The sequence below is a fragment of the Paramisgurnus dabryanus genome, chromosome 1, assembly GCF_030506205.2.
Source record: "Paramisgurnus dabryanus chromosome 1, PD_genome_1.1, whole genome shotgun sequence".
Taxonomy (NCBI): Eukaryota; Metazoa; Chordata; class Actinopteri; order Cypriniformes; family Cobitidae; genus Paramisgurnus; species Paramisgurnus dabryanus.
In genome coordinates, this window is record NC_133337.1 from 15765380 (window position 1) to 15778726 (window position 13347).

The window sequence follows — 13347 nt, forward strand, 5'->3', positions numbered from 1 at the left end:
CAAACAAAAAAAGTTAAAAAATAAATATATTTTTTGTTTGTTTTTTACTTTGCCTGTTAATGTGCTTTATCTGTTGGTTAATCTTTCTTAAAGCTGCAGTCTGTGGCTGAATAATTAAATATGGGGTGAGTGTTTAAATAAGACATTTATTATTTTAATGTACAACTTAATCATCTCTCTGTGATTAACAGGCAACAAATATTCAGTCAAAGTAGTCTTCAATGTCAATATTAGGGTCAAGCAGATGTTCGCCATATCGGGACAAGTCCATTTGGTTGAGAATGAGGTTCTCAAAGGTTTCTTCTAGATCAGTCTCTCCAATAAGGACGGCCCCAACCATTCGGCCTCCAGACAGAACCACCTTCACATACTCCTGACCTTTAGTACAGCGAAGAAGAAGCTCATGGTCCTGACCCAATCCCTGTGCATTAAACTTTCCCAGCAAAACCACCTGTAAAACAAAAAGTGTAGAATGAACATGATTTAGAAAAATGTTAAATCCTAATGTAAGTTAAATGTTCTACCATTTGCAATAGTGTCTGCTAAATGAATGTGATCTGTGCTGACAAAAAGAGTCAGAATGCGCACCTTTCACTTTGAGCTACATGCAAAAGAAAGTACAAATGTCGATTTTGGTTGAAATTGAGGTTTTCATAAAAATAAGTACATTAAGCTTTCATCTAGTGATCCCAATTCTCTAAATATTCATTAAACGTCTATTATTATCTTAATTTGTAAGTTTTTTGAGATATGTATCAGCCCAAATGCTTAATCTAATACATAGATGCGTGTCCATCCACATGTGCATCTGACATTTTGGTTTCAGTTTTAAAACTCCCAGGAATTCGAAAATAAAGTGCAGGACTTGCTTGATGTTGAACATATAGTTTTCCTGTATTGTTTTTGACTGTGTGTGTGTCAAATCTATTAGTTTTACCAGTGATTTTAAGGTATAGATGTGGTGATATTGTTTTTTAACCTTTAAAAATCTTTTACATGATTTTTCTCAAAACTGACTTTGCTGACTCTGTCAACTTCAAACAAATCATGTGTCCTTTTGAAGTTTATTTAATAGAGAATAATTCAATAATTAAAAAGTTTAAGTATTTCCACCTCACCTACAGATTCACAAAATATAAAGAAAAACCTTCTTAAAAAACAGACTGGCATCTTCTAATATGGATGTTTATTTAGTACATTTATTTTATTAGTACACCTTTGTGGGTTTAATATGGAAATGGATTGAACTTTAGCTTAAAATAAATGTTTATAAGATATTTTTATAAAGTTAATTATTGTGGGTATTTTAGGTTGTTGAATGGGGAATGTAATTGAACAGTATATAACTAAACAAAGGTAAAAATAAGAAAAACTCTTGTACATTACAGCAATTAAATAGGCATTCTTATTAAAATTGAAAGATGTAGTATTTATGTTTTGTGCTGGGTTTGAATCAATTTCCTAAAAATGCAATAAATTCAAATATTATCATTTCAATAAAGTGCCGCAGGGATGATGTATTTTTGTAGGCTAACCCAGAAGTTAGCAGGATACTGGTTCCCTCGCAAAATAGCCCTTTCATTTCCCCATAGACTTTTGGATTATCACAAAAATAATGTTTAACAAAAGTTTATGACACTTATATGTTTTGTCCAACAGGTTAATCTTCACAGATGAATACACATTTTATGTGACTTTTGAAATTTCTTTAAATTTCTCAGAAATTAAATTTCTATTGAACGCATTTACACTTAAAAATTCATAAAATTTGTATTCCTCTGTATTTTTCTTAACAGATACTCTTATAATCCAACAACATCTGCAAAATGTCTACACACACAAAATAAAGAGAATAAAAGGAATAGACTAACAAGGAGAGCTAGAGTTTTGAAATTGTGACTTAAACAGAGGCAATTACCTTGTAGTTAAAGAACTTGGTGATGTGTGAGAAGAGCTCAAAGCAAAAGTCCAGCTCTATAGACTCCTCTAGCACTGCTGCTGCCATACAACGTGCTGCGTACCAGCCCATCTGACGCGCCTGAGTCCACAAGCGCATCTTACCAACACAAACAAAAAGATTTTGATCGTATTTCTTTATTTAAAATAGACTTACATGACTACATGTTACACAAGTTCAAAGCTGCAAATGTACCTGTTGCCAAAGTGCACTGGGCTTCCAGCCTACGGTACACACATCTCCTGCTGCGTACACATCCTGCTCTGATGTCTGCATGTGATCGTCTACTATGAGTCCATGATCTGCTGCCAGCTCAAACTATAGGGGACAAATAAAACTATTTAATATAAAAAAACTTTAAAAATATACTGTGCCACACACAGTATAGCAGCGAGCATAGTAATGTATGTCATAGATGATCACTTTTAGTTGACCATGAAGATGAAAGACAGAGAATTGAGAATTAAATAAGCCAGATTTGTAATGAAAATGAATTTTTACATTGTTGCCATGAAGAAATGGATCAGTGTTTGGCACCACGCCTGTTGCGCTAACAATGAAATCACAGCCGTAAGTCTTCCCATTGGTTAGCTGAACATAAACTGGCCACATGCCTACAGAAAGAAACAGATATTTGTAGGTATTGTTTTTGGTTATTGTTTGGAGATTTAATAGTAAAACGTTGGTTAACTTTGGTTTTATATTAACCTAATTCAGATTTCTCTGTGTTGAGATCAGACAGAAGAAATTCTTGCTGTGTGTAAATCTTCTCAACTTCACACTCATATTCAATATGAACCCCACTGGAACTCTGTGAATTTGAGATTAAACAATGAGATTAGGGTGAAAAGAGCTAATCAGCAAAAGCAAGGGAATGCCATAATTGACCAATCAATTGCATGGATTTGTGCAACAAAATGCTGGTATAGTGAAACAGAACATGAATCCAAACCTTCTCTGCTCCTCTCAGTTCAATCCCTTCATGCCAGTCCGGACCCAGGGCACTGCTAAGCTCTCCTAAAACCCCACTCTGGCCTGCAATGAAACACACTTCAAGTCAAATATCTGGACAAAAAAAATTCTGTCCAAAAACTGCCACAAGATGGCAGAAGTGCACAATGTTTCAGAGTGCCTATTTTTTGTGTGCCCTAGACCAGTGGTTGTGAAACATTTTCAGCGTGCTTATTTCATCAAATACTCTGAAATATCAGAGAAAGCTCTTACATATACAAAACACTGTGCACAATGTTTACTAACTACACAAGCAGCGAACTCTGATTTAATATTATTGCACATTTGAACCCATTATTTCTCCCGTTCGTGTTTAACCGACAGCAGGGGGACTCATCCACAGACCACCCTCTCAGAAAATAAGGACAGAAGCGGTCAAAAGTGGACAAAAGAGACGGAGTAAAATACCAGGTGCTAACACGAATGGGTCTCTTTTGTCCACTTCTGATCCTATTGCGAGGCTCAACATAAAGGACTGCCCAGTGCTCCAGGGCAAGCGTGAGAGACGTTCGGGCCAGTAAAAAGTATTGTCACTTTCCCGATCATGCCAGTGCTTCACCCTCAGTCACTAAAATATATTTGCATCAATTATATTATTTGACATCTTGGAAGCAGACATTTACTTGGGTAAAACACGACAAAAGAAACAATGCAATATTTTGCACAATTTGCTGTCAGTTTACAGGTAGGCTAAAGAAGAAAAGTTGGGAGCTTTTTTCGTTGGAATATGTCTGTTTTATATGTATACAATTATATTTGACTTTTTAATTATTTTTTTTAAATATGTGACACTGACATTTTTTTTATTGGGGCCAGTGAAAGTTTTGGCAGGGAAAGGGAAAAGCTGAACCACTGGACTATTGAAATAAAGTGTTACTGAAACAAACCAGTTTTTGGTGAACTCATACCTCCAGTCTTTTCCGTAGTGTAACGTGCTCTCTTGCAGGCCAATGATCTGTCTTTCTTTTCAGCTTCCAGTGATGGAATGAGAAACTGAGCAGCTCCTGCATCAAAGAATGTGTTTCCTATGGCTTTATCTTTTATCGCCCAAATCACCTCGCAACCCTCTACTTCATATCTGCAAAAATATATACAGTAGCATACAGTATATAAAAGAACAATGTATTTTAATCAGTGGGTTATGACCCAAATATTAATATTAATGCAAATAATACAATGCATGTTCCCATATAAGCATGCAGAGTGAGAACAGCAAACTTAGCAACTTTTAAAATGGGATTAAGAACTATATCATCTGTTGTTGATATCATAGACCATGCATCCAATAAAACTTTGTAATTTATGGACTTTGGGGGTATTTATTTAGAACAAAGTAACAATGGCAAGCTGAGAAACAGAAGGAGAAAAACAGGACACAGATCAAACTTAGGTGTACCTTAATATCTTTTAGAGGGTTTGTTTAAGTTACTCACACCAATTCTAAGGCGATCCCTCCATTTCCAACAACCACTATCCTCTTAGCCTTTGATAAACGCTTTTGAAATTCCTGTGAAAACATTGTGTGCAGAATATTTGTCTGAATTCTCAATCTGACTGTTAGAGGTGCACCAATAATTGTACACCGATCATCTTCAAATTGACTATGAAAGAGTTCCAGTGTACCTGAGCACTGTCTGTATCTCGTATGCCCAGAACGTGTGGGTTGTCCTGGGTTAGAAGCTTGGGTCTGGCCCCGCTGCAGAGACACAACTTCTTATAGTGGAAAGTCTGTCCATTGTCTGTTTGCAATTGCTAAAGAAATGGACAGCGTTGTTAAAATCCAAATAAGTAATTTAAGCATAATATGTGGTTGTGTGCTTTAACATACATGTTCCTTTACTTGCAGCAGTTGTACTGCAGACTGTACGATTTTAAGATTGGGATATTTTTCCTCTAAAACACTGGATGGCTGTTCCTCTACATTGAATTCCTCCAAGGTCTTTGAAACCTACATTTGGAGAATAATACAAAAACTTTAAAAACTGCCATGTGATTACAGTAAATAAAATATCTACATTACATTTGCACTTAAAAGTAATAAAAAAAAAAATTTAAAACCTGTTTGAAATTTGTAATCGTCTTTACTAAGGGAGAGGCTGTCAGAAGATAAATCCCTTCAGATGGGAACTGCGATGCGAGCTGGAAAATGAGAAAGACAGTGAAGATCAGCTATCAGATCTGTTATAACTTTATTAATAGATTCGTAACGAGTGTGTACCTGTTCTGCACATGTTACTCCTGCGATTCCTCCTCCTACGATCACAAATGTGACTTTTTCTGAAGCCATTGAACTTTAGCACATGGTTTTAGCTTCGTGCGCAACTTTCACATCAGTGTGAATGACAACGTCTCTCTACGCTTTCTTTTTTTAATAGATTACTGCTGTCCTTGTTATATATACAGTATTATATACAGTATTATATACATCAAGTAAGACATTTATAAACAATGCTTGACTATGCGTATTCCGATTATTTTTAGACTGAACAGACTTCCTTGTTTACCTAATCAGATGACTACGGAAAGCGCCGAGGATCAAAATGGTTTATGGACGGCAGTACTGAGATGTCAGAGATTTATTTTAAACCCCGTTAAATGTATTGTTGAACTGGGGTGCGTTTCCCAAAAGCATCGTTAACTACTGTAACTATGGTCGTTGTTACCATTGAACTTGCGACCATAGTTGATTTCGGGCAACGCACCGCTATGTAGTACTTATTTATTATTATTGAACAATTGACAGTAGTATAAATATTACAGCAGTGTATCCAAATATAAATTGCATGAAAAATGAACAAAAATAACACAAAATTAAATAATTTAAAATGAAAATAAAGACATTGTTGCTAGGGGGGAAACAAAATATTATATAAAAATATGAAAATAATTACATGCCTTTAGAAGCTGACAGGCTTTCTGTTTTTTTTTTTTTTAGGGTAATATTAGATCAACATAGTGTATAATTTCTTCTTTAAATATTGTAAAGCATGTTTTTTGGCCAGAGAATTTACATTTATGTATATGGAATTTTGCCATTAAGATAACTTAATCGTGTATGTGTGAATTTGTTTGTCCTTCTGATTTACAAATTGACCTAATAATACATGTTTCCAAAGTAAAGCAACATTTTTGTCAATATTTTCAACAATGAAGTCAAGTATGTAGTACTAAAAATGTGGAAAAGTGGCTGGATTAGGCACTGGAGCCACCATTGCCCCGCCCCTAACACAATCGCAAACATCCATTCATGTATTTTTTTTTATTTTTTTAGATGAAATCTTTACTGGCTGTCACTATACAGGTATAATGCTTTTTTATTATTACAAGTATAAACAAGAGCAACTTGTTTCAACAGTTCTAAACAATGATCGATTAAATAAACACAATAAAAGAATAAAGTAGGAAAGGAATGATCAACAAAGATTAATAAATGCTCTAAGTGTACTTCAAAAAGAAAAATTCCACTAATGATGTATCACTTTTGAAATGTATGAAATTTTAAATGTAATTTGCTCTGTTTTAATGGTTGCCTAGCTTTTGTGAGTCACAGGCTAAAAATAAACCGAGAGTGTCAAATGTGTCAAAACAAGTGAAAATTTGTCAGGCCCAACGTATGCCATTTAAAGTGTTATCTGAATTATCGCATCATTGACATGACCTTTAAATGTTGATATGTTGATAATGTTGATATGCCCCTTGGACGTGTTAAAACATTGCTCCAAATCTGGAACATCAGCTCCCTTATTTGACTGCACATTGAACAGCTGTCCCTGGACATTAGGATGACTAAAGTTCGTTGGACAGAAGCTAATATGGAGGTCTGGGCTTTAAGAAATATTTCAAGTAAGCCTATTTTTAACATCATGTGGATGTGGGATGCTCTATTAATTCAGCTTTTATTAAAAGTTAGCAATTCCAGCGTTATAAATCTGGCATTTACAGTCAACTTGATTATTTATAGTAACTCCTCACTATTTAAGAAAGTTGAAATTAAAATGTAAAATGATTAAGTGTGTTTTTACAGTGAAGGGGATATCAAAGAGATCTCAACACTTCTCAGAACTCGGACTATATTGTATTCTCTTCTGATCAGTTATGCATGAACCATCAGAAATATTATTTATATTGAAAACCTATTAACAAACCTTTCATTACACTAATTAAAGAGTACAAGTTAATTATCCACATTAAATAGGGAGTCAGAGTAGTAGGCATCTTCCTCTCTTTGCGATGTCTGTGTAAGTAATGGATCTGATAGCCTTGTATGCCAGCCATATTAACTGCATTAAACAGTGTCTGTAGCCTTTAACCTTTACTGGACTGAGTGTGGACATCCACGTCATTATGACAGATGTGACCAAAGCCAATCCTGCTATCTCCTGCTTATTAATACAAAAGCCACCCTGGCTGTTTGATACGCTTAGATTAGAATAGAAGTAAAGTCACGCTGAAATAAAAAACATATTTTGTATAACGTCATAATAATTAGATGATGAGATTAGATTAGACACAACACTCATTATAATTATGTGTCAGGATGTTGAAATTTATATTTGTCCTAATTTTGTTTCTTATTTTATTCTCATTACTGTTAAAAATGTAATGTTTTTATTTATATAAGCATGAAATTCATTTGACAATTACAAAAAGTAATGAGGTACCAGGGCAAAGTAATGGTATTAAATACTAATGCAATGGTACTTTGATTTACAATAGTGGCCAAAAGTGATCTATTGACATCTGCTCTCTTTGTTCAAATATTTTGTCAAGGGTGTATTAATTTTTTTTGTATGTTGCATTGGTGTGTTTGCAGTATACTGAAGCACTGCTTTGGGAAGAATTTGCGGAAGCTTGGCAAAAAAATGACGCATAACTCAAGACTTTTTTTTAATTTATTATAATGTACAAAAAAGGCAAATACTGTATGCTGTGATTTGCCTTTTTAGTCTAATTATTTTGTTCAATAAAACAAGTGTTTTGTGTTTTTTGTGCCTCACACCTAATATTTGGCTGGTTACATCACTTTGGGTGCCTACTGTATACCATGGTGATTTGAGTACAATTATTACCATATTGGCAACAAGGTATATAATACTACAAAAGTACATTTCTAAAAAACAATGTTGTGGTGGTACTATCGAAATCTAAAGCCAAACTTTTAAATAATAAAATATATCATCATTACAGATGCCAATGTCATAAATGGAAATGCTTTGACATGTTCAGGAAATGACCTTGTGGTAACTTTCATTACATCTGATGTGACATGCCATTGTCCTGTGCTTCTCTGCTTGATTGATTCATCTGTATTGTTGCTGGCCATCCACATTCATACATTTCATCCATCACTGGCTATATGAAATCTATTCATCAAGTTACAGATTGTGTGTCTGCTAGCAGAAGTGGCGTTCGGTATCAAAAAGCAAAAGAAAAATCTTTCTGATATAACCACACTGTAAAAAAAATCCGTAGAAATTGCAGCTGGGTTGCCGGTAATTTACCGTAGATTTAAATTTATGTTTTTTACTGTCAATATTTTGTTCAAAGTTAAATGAACATTAAACATTTACAAGTCTTTGTCTTTACAGAGTAAAACTAAAAAAAAAGCATCAAGCAAAACATTCTGGGAAACAAAATCTGAAGCAAAAAACAGAAAAAGGTTGATGATGATTTCTGGTTCCCAGAATGCTTTGCATAAGGCTGTTATTGCATAGTTTTATTCTGTAAAGATAAAGACTTGTTAATATTTAAAATTTATTTAACTTTGAACAAACTCTTGCCAGTAAATAACATAAATGTAAATCTACGGTAAATTACCGGCAACCCAGCTGCAATAACATTGTAATTTCTACTGAATTTTTTTACAGTGCAGTAAAATGTGGACACAATGACATTCACTGGTGATGAACGAGATGTTTTAAGAGATGCCATGTTGTAGTGGGTTTAAAGGAGAAGAATTTGTGTATCTCAATATTATTTTTATATATGCTTCAACTATGGTTAACTGTTTTGTGACGCTGCTTTAACACAGTATCTGCATAATGTACACGTGAGGTTAGTTTCAGAATTCAAGAAGATAAACCACATACAAATACAGTCATTTAGCTGGGAGCCTATCGTTCAGAACCATCACAATTTCCCATTATGATTTGTGACATGATTGTCAAATATTTACATACTCGAAATGTAAACTCTGCATTTAACCCACACTGCGTGAGCACATTACATGCATTACAGTAAAACGATTACGGTATTCACTTACCTAAAATGCTTATCTTTCATGGTCATATTACTCATGCAGGTTTTTTCTCTTTATGTCTCTAATGGATGTCCTGATGTAATAGTTTGTCTTTCGTGTGCGTGTGTGTTTCATGTAATGGGATGAATGATCCATGAATCATACAATATGTCATTTTGTTAAATTAACATTTAAATGATGTGTAGTCCCATACTGTAGCTTTCCCTTTCATGAAATGTGCCACCTGACTTTTACCTACATGTGTTTTTGTGTGTATTGCAGAGGCCCTTATAACCAAGTACTCTTCAATATTATTAGATACAGTAAATAGGGTCAGAGGTCAATAATGACTTATTATGGTACACAAAATAACTCTCTTTTATGGCTCATATAGCAGATGCTCAACAATAATAGCTTACAGCAATCCATGTATAGCACTTCAGGTGGCAAATGTTGGTGTGCATTAACTTTTTTCGGCGTGTTCATTAAACACAGAAATGCAGGGCTCTCAATCCCATCAGACAGTGTCAGGCCAGGTTTCTAGTTAATGGTTGTGGGATTTTTAATCATATCTGCAACACACAGTATTTGACTTTTTTGATCAGTTTTAATATTTTGTATTTTAATGTTTGTTCCAACTGTAAATGTTGGGTATGCACATATTATGCATACTAATTTTGCTATCCTCTCTTGACTTGCATCTCTTGCTTTGAGATGTTTTAATTTTTTTACCAGCAGTTAAAAAGTTGTTTGGTGATTTTGGTGATACTGTAGCTCACTAGAAAATGCACATCATAGACTCATAAAAGTAATAGTGCTGAAGGTATCATACTGTAACAGCAAATTCAAGAGAAGAACCATTTTGGCTCCTCTGTGAGGTTCTTTAAAGAACCGTTTCTCTCTTACATTTAATTTAATCTGAAGGATCTTTTAAACATCACAAAGATTATTTTGAAAGGTTGTTCAGATGTTAAAGGTGCTTTTAGAACCATTGAGACAAATCTGGTTCTTCAATTGCACCATGAACCACCTTTATTTGAAAGAGTTTCAATGCACTGTAAATCCCTTTTGAAAGAAGCATCTGCCAAACATAATTTTAATGACATTCAGCAGATAAATTCATATTGTATAGATGTTTTTGGTTTATTACAAAAATCAAAACAAAATGTGAATTGTTTTGCTATTTATATTCATGTTCTTATCATACATTTTACTTATATGCCATCACGTCAAAGTGTTTTGCTGTTCGAACCTTATCATCATGCAAGGTTTACCAGAAACCGTAATGATTGTTAATACTGAAAGGCACTGGCTTTCAAATGGTTAACACAGAAAAAAATTGAAATGCAATATAAAACAGAATCATTTTATCAGCTATGTTACACTTATTTTATACTGTTCCCCAGGGTTAGCGGTTGAACTTGAAGGGTACATAAATGGGTGGCTGAAGGAGGTCTCTTTTGCCATAAGCGCTGGATCCCACGTTGGTTGGCGCATAGACGGTGCCGATGGTGTTGCTGGATCGGACCAGGAAATCTGCTAATCTCTGTGTGACACAAGTGGCTGTATTGCACTTCCTTTTTTCTATATGATGACTGTTGGGGTAGTTCAGAGAGTTAGTTAGACTTCTGTACCTTTATAATTTACAAACAATTGGACAACATTACAAAAGCAATAGTGTGTGCAAAAGTACAACAGCATCAAAATGTGAAAAGTGACATTGATGTCAAGTATAAAGCCCTATACCTGTTGAGTGCAGTCAGCCCTCTTTGGGTACGTGGTCCTGTGAAACTCACAAAGGGATTATTAGACAGATCTGTGTCCAGCCAGCCATCACCCTCTCGCAAGTCATCTTCCTTGTCATTAGATGATAGGAAGTACCTGTCGACAAGAAGAGGCCCAAAGCACCGTCTCATTCAGTGCTGCTTACAGATTGTCTGTCAATATGACACTATTAAAGTGTCTATGACACTTACTTACATTCACACTTCTAACACACAATATCTTCCAAAATATTGACTACCTCATGTAAACTTATACTTTAAAATTGGTATCTAAAATAGGTTTTATTTATTATTGTTTATTATTCAAAATATAATGTAATATAATTGAATTAACCTAAAAAAAAATGTTTTGTACAGTGTATAGTGTTTACTCAACTTTTACACTCTATGGAAAAAAAATGACACACAAGTTGACACTGGGACGGTACTATTTTAAAAGGTCCTAATATGTGCAGTACACGTATGTAAATGTGTACTTTTTGAAAAAGTACCACCCCAGTGACAGTTTTTGCACCTATCTTTCTAAGAGTGCAAAAAGTTTGCATACACATACATATTATTATTTTTTTGGAATAGTAAATTCAACAAAGCTCTAAAATATCTGGTTTCAATGATATACTTATTCTTTCAAAAATGTAATTTAATGTAATGCATTTGTAAATAAATTAAAATGTCAATCACTTTTAATTCAGAGTGCATCTAAACTGGGGTTCAGCAGACTCTAAAAACTTAAGAAAGTAAATTTTCTTTTAGGAAACTTGACCAAAAGTTTATTTGAGCAACCAAAAATGATATTAACACTTTTATCTTTAGGAGAGTAGTCAAAACTGAATTGAATATTCTACCCTAAAAATTCACTGGGTTGGTGGGTTAAAATATGGACAAACCCAACTGTTGCTTTAAAAAACCTAGAAAATGTCCATATTTTGCTCAAACAAGACATGCATTTTCAGAGTTTTTTATATCGGTGAATCCCTATAGACTACACACTGTAAAATTTTTTTATTCAAATAACCTAAAAACAAGCATCGAAATTAACAAGTGGTATGTCAGTCAAGCATATTTAACATTACTGAAAATCTGAATACCCTGAATTGAATACGTTGAATTGAAAGAACTGAATACAAGTAACTACACTCTTAAAAATAAAGGTGCTTGAAAGGTTCTTCATAGCAATGCCATAGAACCATTTCTGGTTTCCCTAAAACCTTTAAAAACATTTTTTTACCTTTATATAATTCATTATAATTTTATAAATTCATAATTTTTATACCTGTGAAACAAAAAGGTTCTTTATGATACCACTAAGCATAAAATTGTTCTTCATTCGTAAAGCACCTTAATTTATAAGAGTGTATCAGATAACAAAAAAATCTTTTCTTTATACAATGGAGAATCAAAAGACTTACCTATTATGAGGAACTGTGGCAACACAATGCAATATCACAAAGAAGAGCACAACCTGGACAGGCAGCTTTAGATGATACATGGCAGATATCTCAATAGTCTAAAGTAAAAGAAAAAAGAGCATTATTTATTTAATTAAAGATAATAAAAACATTCTGTTAATCTCAAAAATAAAATTGAAATTTCCAATGCAAAGCTCAAGTAACTAAGCTATAGGAACACATAATTATTTTTGTATTAAATTGCAGATTTTTTATTATCCAATAATGTGATGTTACATGTCAAAACTTCCTAAATTTCTCATACAGTGAGTGGTGTTGAGCCTAATGGTCAATCAAAAGTTTGCAGTTATTATGTAAAGAATAAAAGAACTCACCAACAACAGTTTTTAAACCAGTGGACAGCAACTTGAAAAGGTACTGATGTTTCGATGTTGTTCACACATACACTCACTCCATCCCCTCTGTTATAGGCTCCTACACTCAGACACTTGTGATGTCATCACACTCCTCCAAATATAGCCCTGCATTTCTACCCAATATCAGGGGGGTTTGGACATGGGGGTTAGCTTGAAGAATTCAAACTCACATTGTGGGTCAGAAGTGATGTACACATTCGTCACTACCTTCGTCATCATCACCATCACCACTGTCATCACGTCATAAAATTTATAGATGAGTGATAAAAAAACAAAAATCAACACATTTTACTTTACATTCATGAATTAATGTGGCTATAAATGTCAATTTCTGGATTCACTCTTTAATTAGAATTTACCAAAAAGCTTTTCAATCGTTTTTTTTATTATTATTTAAAAATATCTATGTCATTATATTGTCCTGGGTGTCCCTAAAGATACTGCATTGTACTGTGACAAATTAGACTTATATAACTGAAGTGTACTGTAAAACTACATGAAATAACATCAGCTAATGTTGTTATTAATGAAA

At 33.9% G+C, this 13347-nt stretch overlaps 2 protein-coding genes across 2 annotated transcripts; both read right to left on the minus strand.

Annotated features, from left to right (window-relative positions):
- Positions 1 to 128: 128 nt before the first annotated feature.
- pyroxd1 (pyridine nucleotide-disulphide oxidoreductase domain 1) lies at positions 129 to 5458 on the minus strand. The gene is made up of 12 exons (XM_065274752.2): positions 5187 to 5458; positions 5027 to 5107; positions 4797 to 4916; positions 4592 to 4720; positions 4402 to 4475; positions 3877 to 4046; positions 2910 to 2992; positions 2666 to 2768; positions 2459 to 2571; positions 2153 to 2275; positions 1919 to 2056; positions 129 to 451 (listed from the first exon to the last, which is right to left on the minus strand). The coding sequence occupies exons 1-12, from the start codon at positions 5253 to 5255 to the stop codon at positions 203 to 205; spliced, it is 1452 nt and encodes a 483-aa protein (XP_065130824.1). The 5' UTR covers positions 5256 to 5458; the 3' UTR covers positions 129 to 202.
- A 4872-nt stretch (positions 5459 to 10330) lies between these two features.
- Positions 10331 to 13308, minus strand: LOC135760652 (uncharacterized). Its single transcript, XM_065274729.2, has 4 exons — positions 12774 to 13308; positions 12400 to 12497; positions 10953 to 11087; positions 10331 to 10801 (listed from the first exon to the last, which is right to left on the minus strand). Exons 2-4 carry the CDS (start codon positions 12477 to 12479, stop codon positions 10615 to 10617), a joined length of 402 nt encoding a protein of 133 aa, XP_065130801.1. The 5' UTR covers positions 12480 to 12497; positions 12774 to 13308; the 3' UTR covers positions 10331 to 10614.
- Between the last annotated feature and the right edge of the window lie 39 nt (positions 13309 to 13347).